The 16,167-nt window shown below is 50.7% G+C and overlaps 1 protein-coding gene across 1 annotated transcript; it reads left to right on the top strand.

Moving 5' to 3' along the window:
* The first annotated feature begins 10,895 nt into the window (after nt 1-10,895).
* LOC118260777 (olfactory receptor 14C36-like) lies at nt 10,896-11,813 on the top strand. Its single transcript, XM_035571234.1, has one exon. The coding sequence runs from the start codon at nt 10,896-10,898 to the stop codon at nt 11,811-11,813; it is 918 nt and encodes a 305-aa protein (XP_035427127.1).
* Nucleotides 11,814-16,167: the final 4,354 nt, after the last annotated feature.

Raw genomic sequence — 16,167 nt, 5'->3', positions numbered from 1 at the left:
AAAGAGGACTTGTGCAGCACATCCTTGATATGAGATGGCCCTGTTGTCCCAGAGGGCATTGGCCATGGCTTTGGGCAGAGTGGTAGAGATGGATCCGAGGTCGAGGACGGCGAGGTTGAGGAGGAAGAAGTACATGGGGGTGTGGAGGCGGTGGTCGCAGGCTACGGCGGTGAGGATGAGGCCGTTGCCCAGGAGGGCAGCCAGGTAGATGCCCAGGAAGAGCCCGAAGTGCAGGAGCTGCAGCTCCCACGTGTCTGCGAATGCCAGCAGGAGGAACTCACTCACAGAGCTGATGTTGGGCATTTGCTGTTTCTGGGAATGGAGTCCTGCCCAAGGATGAAAAATGTATTAATAAGTAAGAATACTTATCTGAGAAGAACTTGTTCCATTTTTCTCTTAACACCCCCTAAACACTTGTCCCCTTTCAGGCACATATTTGGCAGGTCCCTTTCAGGAGTTCTGATTGATGCTGCCTGGCAGTGTCCCTGGGAGCAGGGGACTCTGCTCTAGGAAGTGCAGGAGTCAGTCCTGCCCTACACCAGGAGGTGAAAAGGAACATTGGGTAATTCCAGATTCAATCACCTGATAATAAAGACTTTTTCCATATTGTTGCTTCCAGTTCATCCAACTGCAGAGCAGGGCTGTTGGGATTTTTTTTTTTTTTTGTGTGTGCATATTTTTTGTTTTTGTTTTGTTTTTTATTTGTTTGTTTGATTAGCTGCTCACCCCACTTCTAAGGACTTTTCCTATGGCATAAATCCTGGGCATTTCTGCTGCACTCCAAGTGAAGTCTTGTAGATTCTCAGAGTTACAGATACTGCCTTTTTAGAGCAGAGTGCTCTTCAGAGAGGAGATCCAGTCTGTCCATCAGTCCTGGTCTCAGCTGCCCTGTGCTGGCAGATCTTTGAGCTACAGGACAATTCTGCTCCTATGTTCCTAGAGTTGTAGAATCATAGAATATTCTGACTTGGAAGGGTTCCACAAGGATCATCAAATTCCACCCCTGAACCTGTACATGAACACCCCAAAATCAGTCCATACGCCTGAGGGGGAAGCCCAAATGTTTGTTGAATTCTGGCAGCCTCAGTGCTGTGACACTTTCCCCATGGTGCCTGTTCCAGTGCCTACAAAACCTGGACACTGCTGAGTGCAGAAGAATCCAGGCTCAAAATGCACATCTCCAGACCCCTCACCCTGTCCCCGTACTCCCCTTCCCCCAAGCACACCAAGGGCTCACTCCATGTGCATATGAAATCCCCCACCCCCAGCCAGCCTGGAAACAAGACCAGCAGCAGCACGGCCAGGTGGAGAAGCCAGGAGGAATGCCAGCGTACTGCTGCCAGGGGAGGCAAGGCCAGGGAGGGACAGACGGACACTCAGCAGACCCTCCTGTGCTGCAGCTCTACCTGCAGAGGAGGTAGCTCCTGCTGGGGACAGGGGGGGCTTGAGGGCAGAAGCTCTGCTGGTGGGAGAAAAGAGCAGGGGGTGTCCCAGGGAAGGCTTCTGCCCTGCAGGGGATGGCAGGGAGGTGCCTGAGCTCTCCCTCGCACAGCGTTTCTGGCAGCAGCTCCCTCTCACCGCTTGCCCATGTCCCTGCTGCCTGCCCATGTCCCTGCTGGGAGCTGGTTCTGTGTCCCCATGTTTCCTCCCTGTCCACACTCACAGACCTCATCCCACAAGCTGTGTGCTCAGCTCTGCCCTGCAGAGGACTCCTGAGTACAGGGCCCTGTCCATGGGCATCACAGGGGTTGCAGCTCCTAAACAGAAGCTCCGGTAAATGCTGAGGAGAACACACACATGATGCTGGTGCAGTCTTCCAGCTGTAGTGGCTGAAAGGACTTTATCAAGTTCATCGCTGACATATTAATCTCTCAGTGCAATACTCTAGGAATCTCAGTCTCCTCTACAGTCCTGAAAATCCATTGCCATGAAACCTGCCTTCCCTCCTCAGCAGGAATCTGAAAGCACACAACCAAAAAAAATCCTCTTCAGATTAACCAAGACGTGGTCTTCCTTTTGAAATACCCCCTCATAAATGCCATTCTCTAAAGCATCTTCTAGTCCACATTCCAGATAGAGTGAGACCCATCCTGACAGATGCTATCAGCCATAGGATGTGCCAGCTGTAGAAGACCCCTCTGGCAACTGCACCTGCATTGCCCTGCTGCCAGAGACTCACAGTGTCAAGAGCCTGCAGATCTGTCCTGCTGCAAGCTGCCCTCTGTTGTTGCGCTCCTCACTGCCTCCAAGCCCTCCCTCCTTCTCTCCTCTCCCTGTACCACCTGCGGTCAGAGCCCCCAGCCCTGCCTGTGCTGTGCAGAGGAGCTGCTCCTGGGCAGAGCTGTCTCTCTGCAGTGCTGCCCACTTGCCACGAGCTCCCCTTGGGCCCAGGAGCCCGGCCCAGCTCAGCATGCACAGCACCGGACCATGGCATCGCTTGCTCTGTGCCATTGGACTCCCTCGAGGTGTCCCCAAGGCCTCAGGGCTGACAGCTCCCTGAAGGCAGCAGGGTCTCTGCTGGGGTGTGGTGTTTGAAGCAGACTGAAGTCATCACCGACTGCTCCTCTCTGAACACAGGAGAGATGCATTTTAGAAGTGTGATTTGTGCTAGAGCGTGTGGTTGTCTAACATGAGTACAAATGATTCCCTCCCTTAATCCTTTCCTTTTCCATGGTGCGGTAGCACACCTCAGCCATGACTGCCAGGGATCATTTTAACCCTTTGAAAACCCTTCAATATTTCTTTTAGGAACTGAGAAAGAAACATCTTGCTCATTGGTCCTAACAAGAGAGGGGGGACCAGAATGCTCTAAAGGGGTTTCCCTGAAGAAAGGGGAATGGGACACTAAGACACCATTCATTAAGTTTCCCCAGCTGTCCATCTGGAAGATACTCTACCCATAGACAAATTTCTTCTTCTTCTTTTGCATGACCACCACGGTGACTGGGATGTGGAACACCCTCATCACTGTGCTGGCGCCTACAAGCAAACACCTGCAGATGCCCGTGGCCTTCTTCCTGGGGGAGATTTGTCCTCCTTGCAGACCTTGTACAGCTCCACCACCCTGCGCCAGCTGCTGGCCAGCTTCCTGACTGGGGACAGCACCCCCTTTGCTCACAGAGGTGGGAGCACTATCAGCTGCATCTTCTGCATGACCGGAGTGCTTCCTGCTGGGGGCCATGTCCTACGGTCAGCCCTGGGCTGTATGCCATCCCTGTTCTCTGCAAGGCTTGGGAAGTGGAAGGTCTGAATCCAGAAGGCAGCTGTACCTTAACTAGGGGAATTTCTCTCATGTACAGTAATTATTTCTCCTCCTCCCAGCTACAGTTCTGTGGCCCCAGTGTCATGGACCCCTTCTGTGATTTTGTCCCATTGCTGGAGCTCTCCTGCAGTGCCATGGTGATACTCATTGTCTTTGCTTTCATAATGTATATTTTGGATCCAATCTTCCTCTCATGCAGTTTTCATGTGTGTGTGTTCTGTGTTGGCAGGCCCAAGGCCTTATCCACCTGCTCTATTGTCCTCATGAGTGTCACTGCTTTCTATGACACCGCCATCACTGTCTGTGTGAAGAGCAGAACAGCCCTCCTCAGAGATCTTAATCTCTTTCCCAAACCTTCATCATCCCCCTCATCAATCCTCAGGTTGCTTAGAGGTGGTTCTGGAAGGGTGAGAGCTAGTGGAGCTGCAGATGTCATCATAAGACCTGTCTCAAAGACCTTGGAAAGGACAAATTGATCAAAGACATTCCTTGGAACTTGGAAAAGGCAGATGTCAAATCCATCTTCTAGTAGAAGGGCAAGCAGAAGGATGATTAAGCCTAACCAAGGAGTAAAATGCCAGATTTAGCCTTAGCCCCCAACCCAGACCTAAACTAAAAGCCTCAAATCTTCCCTTATCCTAAACCTTGAGCAGGATCCTTGAGCAGAAAACCAATCCCTCCCTCAATGCCCTTGCCATTCCCTTAACCCTGGAATGTGATCTCTAATCCCTAAACATTAACCTGAACACCTAACTCCCAAAGCCCTCCAGCATGCACACAACACATCTCAGCTTTAACCCCACTCCTACCCTTAACTTAAGCTGTTTATTCTCTTGGGGCAGGTCATGGACAATGAGGTCCTGCAGCAGTGCGTGGCTTTGGAAGAGGCATGTGAGATGAAATGTATGTGATCAGATCAAAGGCCACAAGGAGGAGCTGGCTGGGAATGCTGTGATGAGGTCAGGTGTGCCTCGGGATCTGCTGGGCCTGCAGGAGGCACGTGGCTGTGAAGGAGTCTGGCAGGTCACTTCTGTCTCTGGAGCTGACAGACCAGCAGGAGGAATGTGGCACAGATAGGGACCGTAAAGGCCAGAAGCATGGACATGGCATTGAAGATGATGGTGAGGCACCTTCTGTTCTGGTCAGGTGACAGACCACAGGAAGGCTGATGGGATGGGAGTCATGCTTGAGGTATAGTTTATAAGACCATAGAATCATAGAATGGCTCGTGTTGGAAGGGACCTTAAATATCATCTAGTTCCAACCCCCCTGGCCATAAGCAGAAATGCCCCCCATGAGATCAGGTTGTCCAGGGCCTCATCTAGCCTGCTCTTGAACAGCTCCAGGGATGGGGCATCTCTAAGGTCTCTCAGCAACCTGTTCCACTGCCTCACCTCCCTCTGAGTGAAGAATTTCCTCCTAACCTCTAACCTAAATCTCCCCTCTTTTAATTTAAAACCATTCCCCCTTGTCCTGTCATTATCTGATTGAGTAAAGAGTCACTCTCCATCTTTTTTATAAGCCCCCTTTAAATACCGAAATGCCACAAAGAGGTCACCCAGGGGCTTTCTCTTCTCCAGGCTGAACAGCCCCATAGGAGAGGTGCTCCAGCCCCTTGATCATCTTTGTGGCCATCCTCTGAACCCATTCTAACAGATCCACATCCTTCTTGTGCTGGGGACCCCATACATGGACGCAGGACTCCAAGTGGGCCTCACAGGGGCAGAGCAGAGGAGGACAATCACCTGCTTCCACCTGGTGGCCACTCCTCTTTTGATGCAGCCCAGGATACAGTTGGCCTTCTGGGCTACAAGCGCAGAATGTACTGTCTCACTGTCTCACTTTTGATCTCACTGTCTCACTGTCTCACTATCGAAGTCACTGTCTATGTCATAGATAAAGATATTAAACATTACTGGTCCGAGGACACACCCCTGAGGTAAATCACTTGTCACCAGCCTCCACTTGGACATAGAGCCGTTGGCCACCACTCTCTGGGTGTGACCTTCAAGCCAACTCCTTATCCACTGAATGGTCCACCCACCAAATGCGTATCTCTCCAATTTGGAGACTAGGATATCATGTGGGACCGTGTCAAGGGTCTTACAGAAGTCCAAGTAGATGACATCGGTCAGTCTTCCCTTGTCGTCTGATGCAGTCATTCCATTGAAGAAAGCCACTCTATTGGTAAGGCACGATTTACCCTTTGGTAAAGCCATGCTGGCCATCTCGGATCACCTCTTTGTCTTGCATGTGCCTTGACATTGATTCCAGGAGGATCTTTCCCATAATCGTGCCAGGCACAGAGGTGAGGCTCACCATTCGGTAGTTCCCTGGGTCCTCTTTTCTAAACTTTTTAAAAATGGGAGTGATGTTTTCCTTTTTCCAGTCACTAGGGACATAACCTGACTGCCAGGACTTTTCAAATATGATGGAGGGAGGCTTGGAAACTACATCAGCCAGTTCCCTCAGGACCGTGGGACGCAAGTCATCAGGTCCCATAGACTTGTATGTGTTCAGTTTCATCAGGTGGTCTCGAACCTGCTCTTTACTTACAGCAGGTGGGACCTTGCCCCCCAGCCTCCTTCTATGGGTTCAGGGAAATGAAAGACTTGGGAAGCCTGACTGGCAGTGAATACTAAGACTAAGGCAAAGACATTACTGAGTACCTTAGCCTTCTCCATATCTATTGTTACCAGTTCAACCTTCTCATCCATCAGAGAGGGGGTACACTCTCCTTGGCCTTTCTTTTCTGAGAAATATATCTATAGAATCTCTTCCTATTATTCTTTGCATCCCTTGCTAAGCTCAGTTCCATCCGTGCCTTGGCTTTCCTTATCCCATCCCTGCACATCCAAAACTGAAGCATGCATGAGGGTCTAGGAAAAATAAACCTGGATCCATAGAAGCCATTTGGGAAACAAAACTTAAAACTAGGAAGCATATTTTTGAGGAGGTGCAGAGCTGATGGGCACATTGTGGAGGATGCTCCTAAAGACCTGTGTGTCCTTTTCCCTCCTAACTACAATGCCACTTCCTTCTCAGGAATGGAGTAGCCAAAGAGGTGAGAACGATACTCTGCAATCATGAATGTTATCAGAAAGCTGATCCCAATAAGATATGGGGAATTCAGGAGCAGCCTGGACAAGAGAGATGTGAGATTTTGGGGTGGGAAGTGGAGCATGGCCAGCAGTAATTAATGATTTCGTAGAAGTAAGAGGGGTCATGTAATGTCGATGCTGTGGTAACATTGACTTAAAACAGTCACATATGGCCCTTACCTTATTTGAACCAGTAATTTTAATCCCTAAACCTAAATGCTACTCTAACACTCTGACAGGAATCCACTTCTCTAATGCTTGAACTCAAAGTATCTCTTGAAGCAAAACTCAGCCCATAGCCCCTTTCCCTTACCTTTATTCTCTTGCTCACCCTAATCCCTTCCCTTAACACCGGCATTAAAATGCTCTATTTAGCCCTAGACAAGTTCTTGGCAGACCTAAAAAAAACCCCTAAACCACAGAGCTTGCCCATATGCTAACCACAGACCTGATACACACAGAACACCAAACCTTCCCATTTACTCTCTAACGCAGAATGGTGGGCCCTAGTCCCTAAAGGAATAGAGAGAGTTCAGCTCTACCTCAGGATCTCCTGCACCAGCAGGAGGAATGTGACTGTGAAAGTGACTGTGAGGTCACTTCTGTCTCTGGATTTGATAGGGAACCAGCAGGAACGTGTCACAGAAAGGGACTGTGAGGTCACTTCTGTCTGTAGGTGGCAGGTCACCCTTCACTTCTCCCTGGGATCTGTACTTTTTGGCTGACATCTGCCAGTGGCCCTGGTAGGCCAGCAGAAGGCACCTGGTTGGCATGCTGACTGTGGGATCCCCTCTGCCTACATACCCAGGAGGACCCAGACAGAAAGAAGGCCCGGATATGGGTTGTCCTGTCCCTTCTGCTTGAGTACATGACTGGAGTGCAGGAGGCACAAGGCTTGGGTGTGTTTAGCCAAGAAGCTGCAAGGCCAGCAGCTGGCCCATGGCTTGGAAGATGCAGGTAAGGTGACTTCTGTCTGGTTGGCTGACAGGACGCAAGGAGCCTGATGGGTTGGAATTCCTACTTTAGGAGTGGTTTCCACCCTGATGGAGCTTTCTGTGGTAGTAGGAAAGAGCAGGAGAGAAAAAACTGCCACAAAGTGCAACTTAAAATGTTGGCACCGGCCGTAAGGAGGAAGAAATATCCAGGGGAACAACTGGTCTTGCTGCTACAGACTGAGGCAAAGAAGGCATTAAGTGCCTCTGCCTTTACCTCATCTCTTGTCACCAGGTTTCCCCCCACATCCAAGAAAGGATGGTGATTCTCCTTAATCCTCCCTTCCTTAAAGTATTTATATAAACAGTTTTATTGTTTTTGACAGTAATAGATGGATTGAGCTCCAGCTGGGCTTTGGCCTTTCTAATTTTGACCTGCACAACTCCATAGCATTTAGGACACAGCTCCAGACAAACTGACAGCATTCATGAGAAGGAAGCAGAGAAGAGGTGGAACCTGGCAGCCTTGCATGCCGTACCCTTCTGTGACTCTGTGCTGCAATTCCATTCAACTGGTTACTCCTGTATTATCCAAACTTTCCTGCAACTCCTGATGCTGCTATCCTGTGAGAGATATCACAATAACACAAAGGTTGAATGGTCTGCTTGCAGACATGAACATCTGACAGTATGGAGCATCAGTGTGGGGGAACCTTGAGAAACTGCAGGATTTTGCCTACAGAAGCCTCTTGGCATTTACAAGAAGAAGAGCCTAGTCCTGCACCAGAGGAAGAGTAACCCCACACATCAGGGCAGACTGGAACCCTGCTGAGTGAGCAGTGCCCAGGAGGAGGAGGGCATCGGCACCACGACGGATGCCATACGAGCAGTGGTGCCTGCTCACCAGGAACCAAGCCAGCTTCCTACAGAGCTGCCTTACGAGGAGCATGGCCACCAAGAAAATCTGAGTTATTGCACTCAGCTCAAATGTGCTGTGATATCACGAGGACAAAGGTCTAGAACCAGCAGGGAAAGAAATGCAGGTCTGGGAGTCCCTCAGACAGCCTGATGTCACAGGATAGAGGGTTGTGGCAAGGCTGAAAGTCCCAAAGGACTGAGGTCTTTGTGTCAATGGCTATGGCTGTTGTCTCTGACACTGACACCGATGAGGAGACAGCCTATCATTAAAGCACCAGGGTCTCATTGCCTCCTCGCCCCCACCCATGAACTAAGCAGGGGTCGTACCATTCTCCTGCATTTGGCCATGCACATCCCCATCTCCTACTGCCCCAGGAAGAGCACTGAGCAATGTATGAAGGGAAAGGATCTCCTCTCCCAGGGGCCAAGGGTCAAGGCTTGGCCCTTATGCTTGGTGAAACACATCCAGTTTGTCTACACATCAGTGTCACCTTCACATTGCCTTTGTCTACTTGTCCTCACTGCCTCCAGTGCTCTGCTCTAACGAGCTCCAAGGGAGGCTATGTCAGTGCTGGCCCTCAGGGGGGCACTCCAGGAAACTTGCATCTGACTTGGACTTCTTGAAGAGATTTCTTCAATTGTCTCTCAGTGCCTGAGGTTTGTGGGCGCATCACCAAGCTACCAGAGGGGTGATTACACTGCCTTGGGCTGGGCCTCTGCTGCTGAGCTGGGCCGGGCTCCTGGGACAGAGAGAGCTCCTGGCAAGAGGGCCCTGGTGCAGAGAGACAGCTGTGCCCAGGAGCAGCTCCTCTGCACAGCGCAGCAGGGCTGGGGGCTCTGACCGCAGGCACCCAGGCAGAAAGGGATTCCAGGCAGCCTGGAGGGTGCGGGCAGATGACAGCTCAGTGCAGGAGAAATTCTTCACAGCTCTGCACACGGTAAGTCTCTGGCTGCAGGACAGTGCAGGGGAGGTTTCTGGAAGGAGCTCCTGAATCCGGGACGTCTCTGCCTGGCCAGGAGCTGCCAGGATGTCAATCGTGGCTTGTGCGGTGTGGAGGAGAAGGTGCTGCAGGGCACCTGCAGGTGTGCCCAGGGCTGTGGTGCAGAGCAGGGTCCCTGCTGTGCCCCAGGGGCTGTGTGCTGGGGCAAGGCCTCTGCCGCCTGCCAGGCTCAGCACTCAGCCTGCCCGGGGAGCCCAGGGGCTTGGACAGAGGAAGGGCAGGGCAGGGGCTGCCTGCAAAGAGAAGGCACTTTCTGCAGTCTCTGCCTGTGCTTTCCTGCTCCGATTCTGGGGCAGGCTTTGTGTTAATGGGGTGGTTGGATTTGCACAGGTGACTGAGCTTCCTATTGCATTGAACTGAGACATAGACAGGTTAGTGACAAACCTTAGAAAACACTTATCTCTGCTTACGGACTGCACCAGGGGTTTTCTGAGCTTTTCATTAAGGACCTGCCTACAGGGAGATGTCCCCAGAACTGTCCCTATCCCCGGGAGATGTCTGTAGGGCAGAGCTGGGCACACAGCTGGTGGGATGGGGTCTGTGAGCATGGACGGGAGGAGACGTGGGGACAGAGAAACAGCTGCTGGAGGGACAGCTGCAGGCAGCAGGGACATGGGCAAGAAGTGAGAGCTCCTGCAGAGTATCATTTACAGTCTTTGCTATATCCAAGATCCCTTGATCTGCCCTTGTGAATCAGCATCCTTGCCATGTACTTGTCATTGAATTCTGCACAGCTGCACTAAAAGGGAGTCATTTCCATCTGCCCTTGGAGCTGGTGCCCTCCTATCCCAGCACAGCCCAGGTGATTTTCCAACACAACGTCTGAGTGCAGCCATCCCCCAGCTGAGTGCTGCAAGCAGCTAGCAGCTGGGCACCAGGGGATGAACAGAGCAGCCCTCCTGGATGTGACCTCAACAACTGGGCCATGGGGCTTGTTTAACATTACCAACAACACCTTCCAGATGGGATGGGGTGTCTGAAACCCAAAACTCTGTGTAAGTAGACACATTTGCTGCACCCCCCCCCAGCCACCTTCCTCCGTGGCGGAAGGCATCCTCCAGAGCTCTTTACCCTCCGCTGTCTGTGCAGGGCACATGGCACAGGGGTGTGAGGACAGGCTCTACCTCACCAACACCGCAGCCTCTGCACTGGGTTGGGTCCGCCCTGCCTGCCCATGCCTGCTTCTCTCCCTTGCCCAGCGTGGCAGCTGGTGGTGTCTGATTCTGACAGGGAGTGCTGTGCAAGGGGGGTGAAGCAGGAGGAGATGCTCCCTGTTCTCTCCTGCCAGATACAGGTGGTCTGCAAGATGATTTCATCTCTCTGGGTGGAGAAGGGAAGGGAAGACTCACAAGGAATCACACGGCCAAACACCCCTCACTCAACAGAGGGATCCCCTTCCCTGGAACCCTCCTCCAAGCACATGACTCTGTTGACACCTCTGTGTACCACTGCTCTGGAGCAGCGACGGCCAATGGAGCTGATGGGCAGAGGCGGCTGCTGTGTACAGGACACTCAGCCAGCACACAGCAGGGCTTCAGACAGGGAGAGACACAAAGGTCCCCTAGAAAGAAAGGCAATGTGAAGGCTTCATTGAAGAATCAAATGAGTATAGCTCAGAGCAATTTTCTCTAACACTCTACATTTTTTCTTCTTTGGCAGTGTCCCTGATGAAGGGCAGCAAATGCCCAACAGCAGCTCTGTGAGTGAGTTCCTTCTGCTGGCATTCACAGACACGCGGGAGCTGCAGCTCCTGCACTTTGGGCTCTTCCTGGGCATCTACCTGGCTGCCCTCCTGGGCAACGGCCTCATCCTCACCACCGTAGCCTGCGACCACCGCCTCCACACCCCCATGTACTTCTTCCTCCTCAACCTTGCCCTCCTCGACCTGGGCTGCATCTCCACCACTCTGCCCAAAGCCATGGCCAATGCCCTCTGGGACAACAGGGCCATCTCCTATCAAGGATGTTCTGTACAGGTCTTTTTGTTTGTATTTTTTATGTCAACAGAATATTGCATTCTCACCGTCATGTCCTATGACCGCTACATTGCCATCTGCAAGCCCTTGCACTACGGGAGCCTCCTGGGCAGCAGAGCTTGTGCCCAGATGGCAGCAGCTGCCTGGGGCAGTGGCTTTCTCAATGCTGTCCTGCACACGGCCAATACATTTTCCCTGCCCCTCTGCCAAGGCAATGCAGTGGACCAGTTCTTCTGTGAAGTTCCCCAGATCCTCAAGCTCTCCTGCTCAGAGTCAGACTACTCCAGAGAAGCTGGGATTATTGCTTTTAGCCTTTGTTTAATTTTTGGTTGTTTTGTTTTCATTGTGGTGTCCTATGTGCAGATCTTCAGGGCTGTGCTGAGGATGCCCTCTGAGCAGGGCCGGCACAAAGCCTTTTCCACGTGCCTCCCTCACCTGGCCGTTGTCTCCCTGTTTGTCAGCACTGCCATGTTTGCCCACCTGAAGCCCCCCTATATCTCCTTCCCACCCCTGGACCTGGTGGTGTCATTGATATACTCAGTGGTGCCTCCCGCAGTGAATCCCCTCATCTATAGTATGAGGAACCAGGAGCTCAGGGATTCCTTGAGGAATCTAATGCCTTGACATGTTTCAAAATCAAGAATCACAGAATCACAGAGTCATTGACGTTGGAAGAGAGCTCCAAGGTCACCTAGTCCAACCTCTGACCTAAAATTGACAAGTCCTCCACTAAATCATATCATTAAGCTCTACATCTAAATGCCTTTTAAAGACCTCCAGGGATGGTGTTGTGGTTTAACCCGGCCGGCAGCTAAGCACCACACAGCCGTTCACTCACCCTCCCCTCTACCTCTCTGGGATGGGGGAGAGAAACAGGAAAATGAAGCCTGTGGGTTGAGATAGAGACAGTTTATTAGGACAGAAAAGAAAATAATAGTAATTATAATAATACTACTGATAATAATGTGCACGAAATAAGTGATGCACAATGCAATTGCTCACCACCCATTGACCGATGCCCAGCCTATCCCCGAGCAGCCGGCCCCCCCTCCACCCCGGCTAGCCACCCCTATATATTGTTTAGCATGACATCAGATGGTATGGAATACCCCTTTGGCCAGTTTGGGTCAGCTGTCCTGGGTCTGTCCCCTCCCAGCTCTTGCTGCATCCCTAGCCTGCTCACTAGCAGGACAGAGCGAGAAGCTGAAAAGTCCTTGGCTTGGTGTAAGCACTGCTCTACAACAATTAAAACATCAGCATGTTATCAGCGTTCTTCTCATCCTAATCCAAAACATAGCACCCTGCCAGCTACTAGGAGGAAAATTAACTCTGTCCTACCTGAAACCAGGACAGATATCCACCCCTTATTCCATACCATTTATGTCATGCTCAGGTTACACTCTTTCCAATACCTTCTAATTAATCACCATTTTCATCTATGATATATAGCAACCATGGTAGTGATGACATACAGTGTTATATGATAATTAACATACTACAATTCAACTCATGGGCTATTCTCACCCAATATTAGGTCCCCTTGAGGTACACACCGGACCTCCCCATTCTTTTGCATTACCCACCAAGTGCATCCAGGTCCCTGGGCAAAAGCAATCCCACGAATGGGCTTGCCTTTTCCTGAGGCAGGAGTAGCCCAGACTGTCTTACCCAGCATGTTTCTTACGTGCACTACAGGAACTTTATCCCCTTCTACAGTGCGTAACAGGTTTGATTGGGCAGGTCCAGCTCGGTTGGCAGATCCTCTAGTATTGACTAACCAGGTGGCCTTTGCCAAATGTGTCTCCCAATTTTTGAATGTCCCAGCACCCATTGCTTTCAGTGTAGTCTTTAACAGTCCACTGTATCGTTCAACTTTCCCGGAGGCTGGTGCATGATAGGGGATGTGATATACCCACTCAATACCATGTTCTTTGGCCCAAGTGTCTATAAGGTTGTTTCAGAAATGAGTGCCATTGTCTGACTCAATTCTTTCTGGGGTGCCATGTCGCCATAGGACTTGCTTTTCAAGGCCCAGGATAGTGTTCCGGGCGGTGGCATGGGGCACAGGATGTTTCCAGCCATCCGGTGGTTGCTTCCACCATTGTAAGTACGTGGCGCTTGCCGTTGCGGGTTTGGGGGAGTGTGATGTAATCAATCTGCCAGGCCTCTCCATATTTGTATTTCAGCCATCGTCCTCCATACCAAAGAGGCTTTGACCGTTTGGCTTGTTTAATTGCAGCACATGTTTCACAATCATGAATAACCTGTGCTATAGTGTCCATGGTCAGGTCCACCCCTCGGTCACGAGCCCATCTGTATGTTGCATCTCTACCTTGATGGCCTGAGGTGTCATGGGCCCATCGGGCTATAAATAATTCACCTTTATGTTGCCAGTCCAGGTCCACCTGAGCCACTTCAATCTTAGCAGCCTGATCCACCTGCTGGTTATTTTGATGTTCTTCAGTAGCCCGATTCTTGGGCACATGAGCATCTACATGGCATACCTTTACAACCAGGTTCTCTACCCGGGCAGCAATATCTTGCCACAATGCAGCAGCCCAGATGGGTTTGCCCCGGCGTTCCCAGTTGTTCTGCTTCCATTGCTGTAACCACCCCCACAGGGCATTTGCTACCATCCATGAATCAGTATAGAGATAGAGAACTGGCCACTTTTCTCGTTCAGCAATATCTAAGGCCAGCTGAACGGCTTTCACTTCTGCAAACTGACTCGATTCACCTTCTCCCTCAGCAGCTTCTGCAACTCGTCGTGTAGGACTCCATACAGCAGCTTTCCATCTCCGATGCTTTCCCACAATACGACAGGACCCATCAGTGAACAGGGCATATTTCTTCTCATTTTCTGGTAGCTTGTTGTACAGTGGGGCTTCTTCAGCACGGACCACCTCCTCCTCTGCTGATATCCCAAAGTACTTGCCTTCTGGCCAGTCCATAATCACTTCCAGGATTCCTGGGCGACTGGGGTTTCCTATTCGAGCCCGCTGAGTAATCAGTGCAACCCACTTGCTCCATGTAGCATCAGTTGCATGATGTGTAGAGGAGACCCTTCCTTTGAACATCCAACCCAGTACCGGCAGTCGGGGTGCCAGGAGGAGCTGCGCTTCAGTACCGACCACTTCCGAAGCAGATCAAACTCCCTCATATGCTGCCAATATCTCCTTTTTGGTTGGAGTATAGCGGGCCTCAGATCCTCTGTATCCCCGACTCCAAAACCCCAGGGGTCGACCTCGAGTTTCCCCAGGTTCTTTCTGCCAGAGGCTCCAGGTGGGACCATTCTCCCTGGCTGCGGTGTAGAGCACATTCTTTACATCTGGTCCTGTTTGGACTGGCCCAAGGGCTACTGCATGAACTATTTCCTGTTTAATTTGTTCAAAGGCTTGTCGTTGCTCACGGCCCCATTCGAAAGCATTCTTCTTACGGGTTACTTGGTAGAGCGGGTTTACAATCAGACTGTAATTTGGAATATGCATTCTCCAAAACCCCACAACACCTAGGAAAGTTTGTGTTTCCTTTTTGCTAGTTGGTGGAGACATAGCTGTTATTTTGTTGATCACATCCATTGGGATTTGATGATGTCCATCTTGCCATTTTATTCCTAAAAACTGGATCTCTCGTGCAGGTCCTTTAACTTTATTTTGTTTTATGGCAAAACCGGCCTTCAGAAGGATTTGGACTATTTTCTTCCCTTTCTCGAAAACTTCCTCTGCAGTGTCACCCCACACAATGATGTCATCGATGTACTGCAGGTGTTCAGGAGCCTCCCCCTGCTCCAGCGCAGACTGGATCAGTCCATGGCAAATGGTAGGGCTATGTTTCTGAGATATGGTTTCCGAAGTATAGAGTCGACGACAGTGCTGAGTACAAATACCAGGTTAGAGTCATGACCAGAAATCTCATCATTTCATAAGCCATCGTTACACCACACAGTACCATAACAATCTTAAACCAGGGCCCGGAAAGGATAAACAGCACGACAGGGAGCACATACAGAAAGTAACGTGCTATAAAACTCAATTTGGGAAACAGGCACAGCAGACTCGAGATTAAGGCAATCAACATTGTGACTAGCAACTATTAAGCAGGTCGAATACTTACACCAATTTTAGTTTAACACACTCTGGTCAAATCTGTCGATATCTCAACCCTTCTTGCCCCACGTTGGGCGCCAAATGGACTGTTGTGGTTTAACCCGGTTGGCAGCTAAACACCACACAGCCGTTCGCTCACCCTCCCCACTCCCTCTCTGGGATGGGGGAGAGAAACGGGAAAGTGAAGCCTGTGAGTTGAGATAAAGACAGTTTATTAAGACAGGAAAAATAATAACAATGATAATAATAATAATAATAATAGTATTAATAGTAATAATGTGTACGAAATAAGTGATGCACAATGCAATTGCTCACCACCCGTTGACCGATGCCCAGCCTATCCCCGAGCAGCCGGCCCCCCCTCCACCCCGGCTAGCCACCCCTATATATTGTTTAGCATGACATCAGATGGTATGGAATACCCCTTTGGCCAGTTTGGGTCAGCTGTCCTGGGTCTGTCCCCTCCCAGCTCCTGCTGCATCCCTAGCCTGCTCGCTAGCAGGACAGAGCGAGAAGCTGAAAAGTCCTTGGCTTGGTGTAAGCACTGCTCTACAACAATTAAAACATCAGCATGTTATCAGCGTTCTTCTCATCCTAATCCAAAACATAGCACCCTACCAGCTACTAGGAGGAAAATTAACTCTGTCCTACCTGAAACCAGGACAGGCGGCAAGGGCGAAAAGCGACAAAAGCTTGTGTCGAGGACTGACTCCCAATAGATCGCAGCGAGGGAGCTGCTCTGCTACATACGAAACCCTGACCCAGAATCAGGTCATCCATGAATGATTTAGTACCGGGTTCCCCATGAACATGCGGTACGCGACGGTAAGCATACACGTGCCCAAGCCTTGAGCAGCCAGTTTCTCTGGGAG

This window comes from Cygnus atratus, unplaced genomic scaffold (assembly GCF_013377495.2).
Source record: "Cygnus atratus isolate AKBS03 ecotype Queensland, Australia unplaced genomic scaffold, CAtr_DNAZoo_HiC_assembly HiC_scaffold_37, whole genome shotgun sequence".
NCBI classification, from domain to species: Eukaryota; Metazoa; Chordata; class Aves; order Anseriformes; family Anatidae; genus Cygnus; species Cygnus atratus.
Note: the sequence above shows the minus strand (reverse complement) of the source record. Positions and strands in the feature narration are given on the sequence as shown.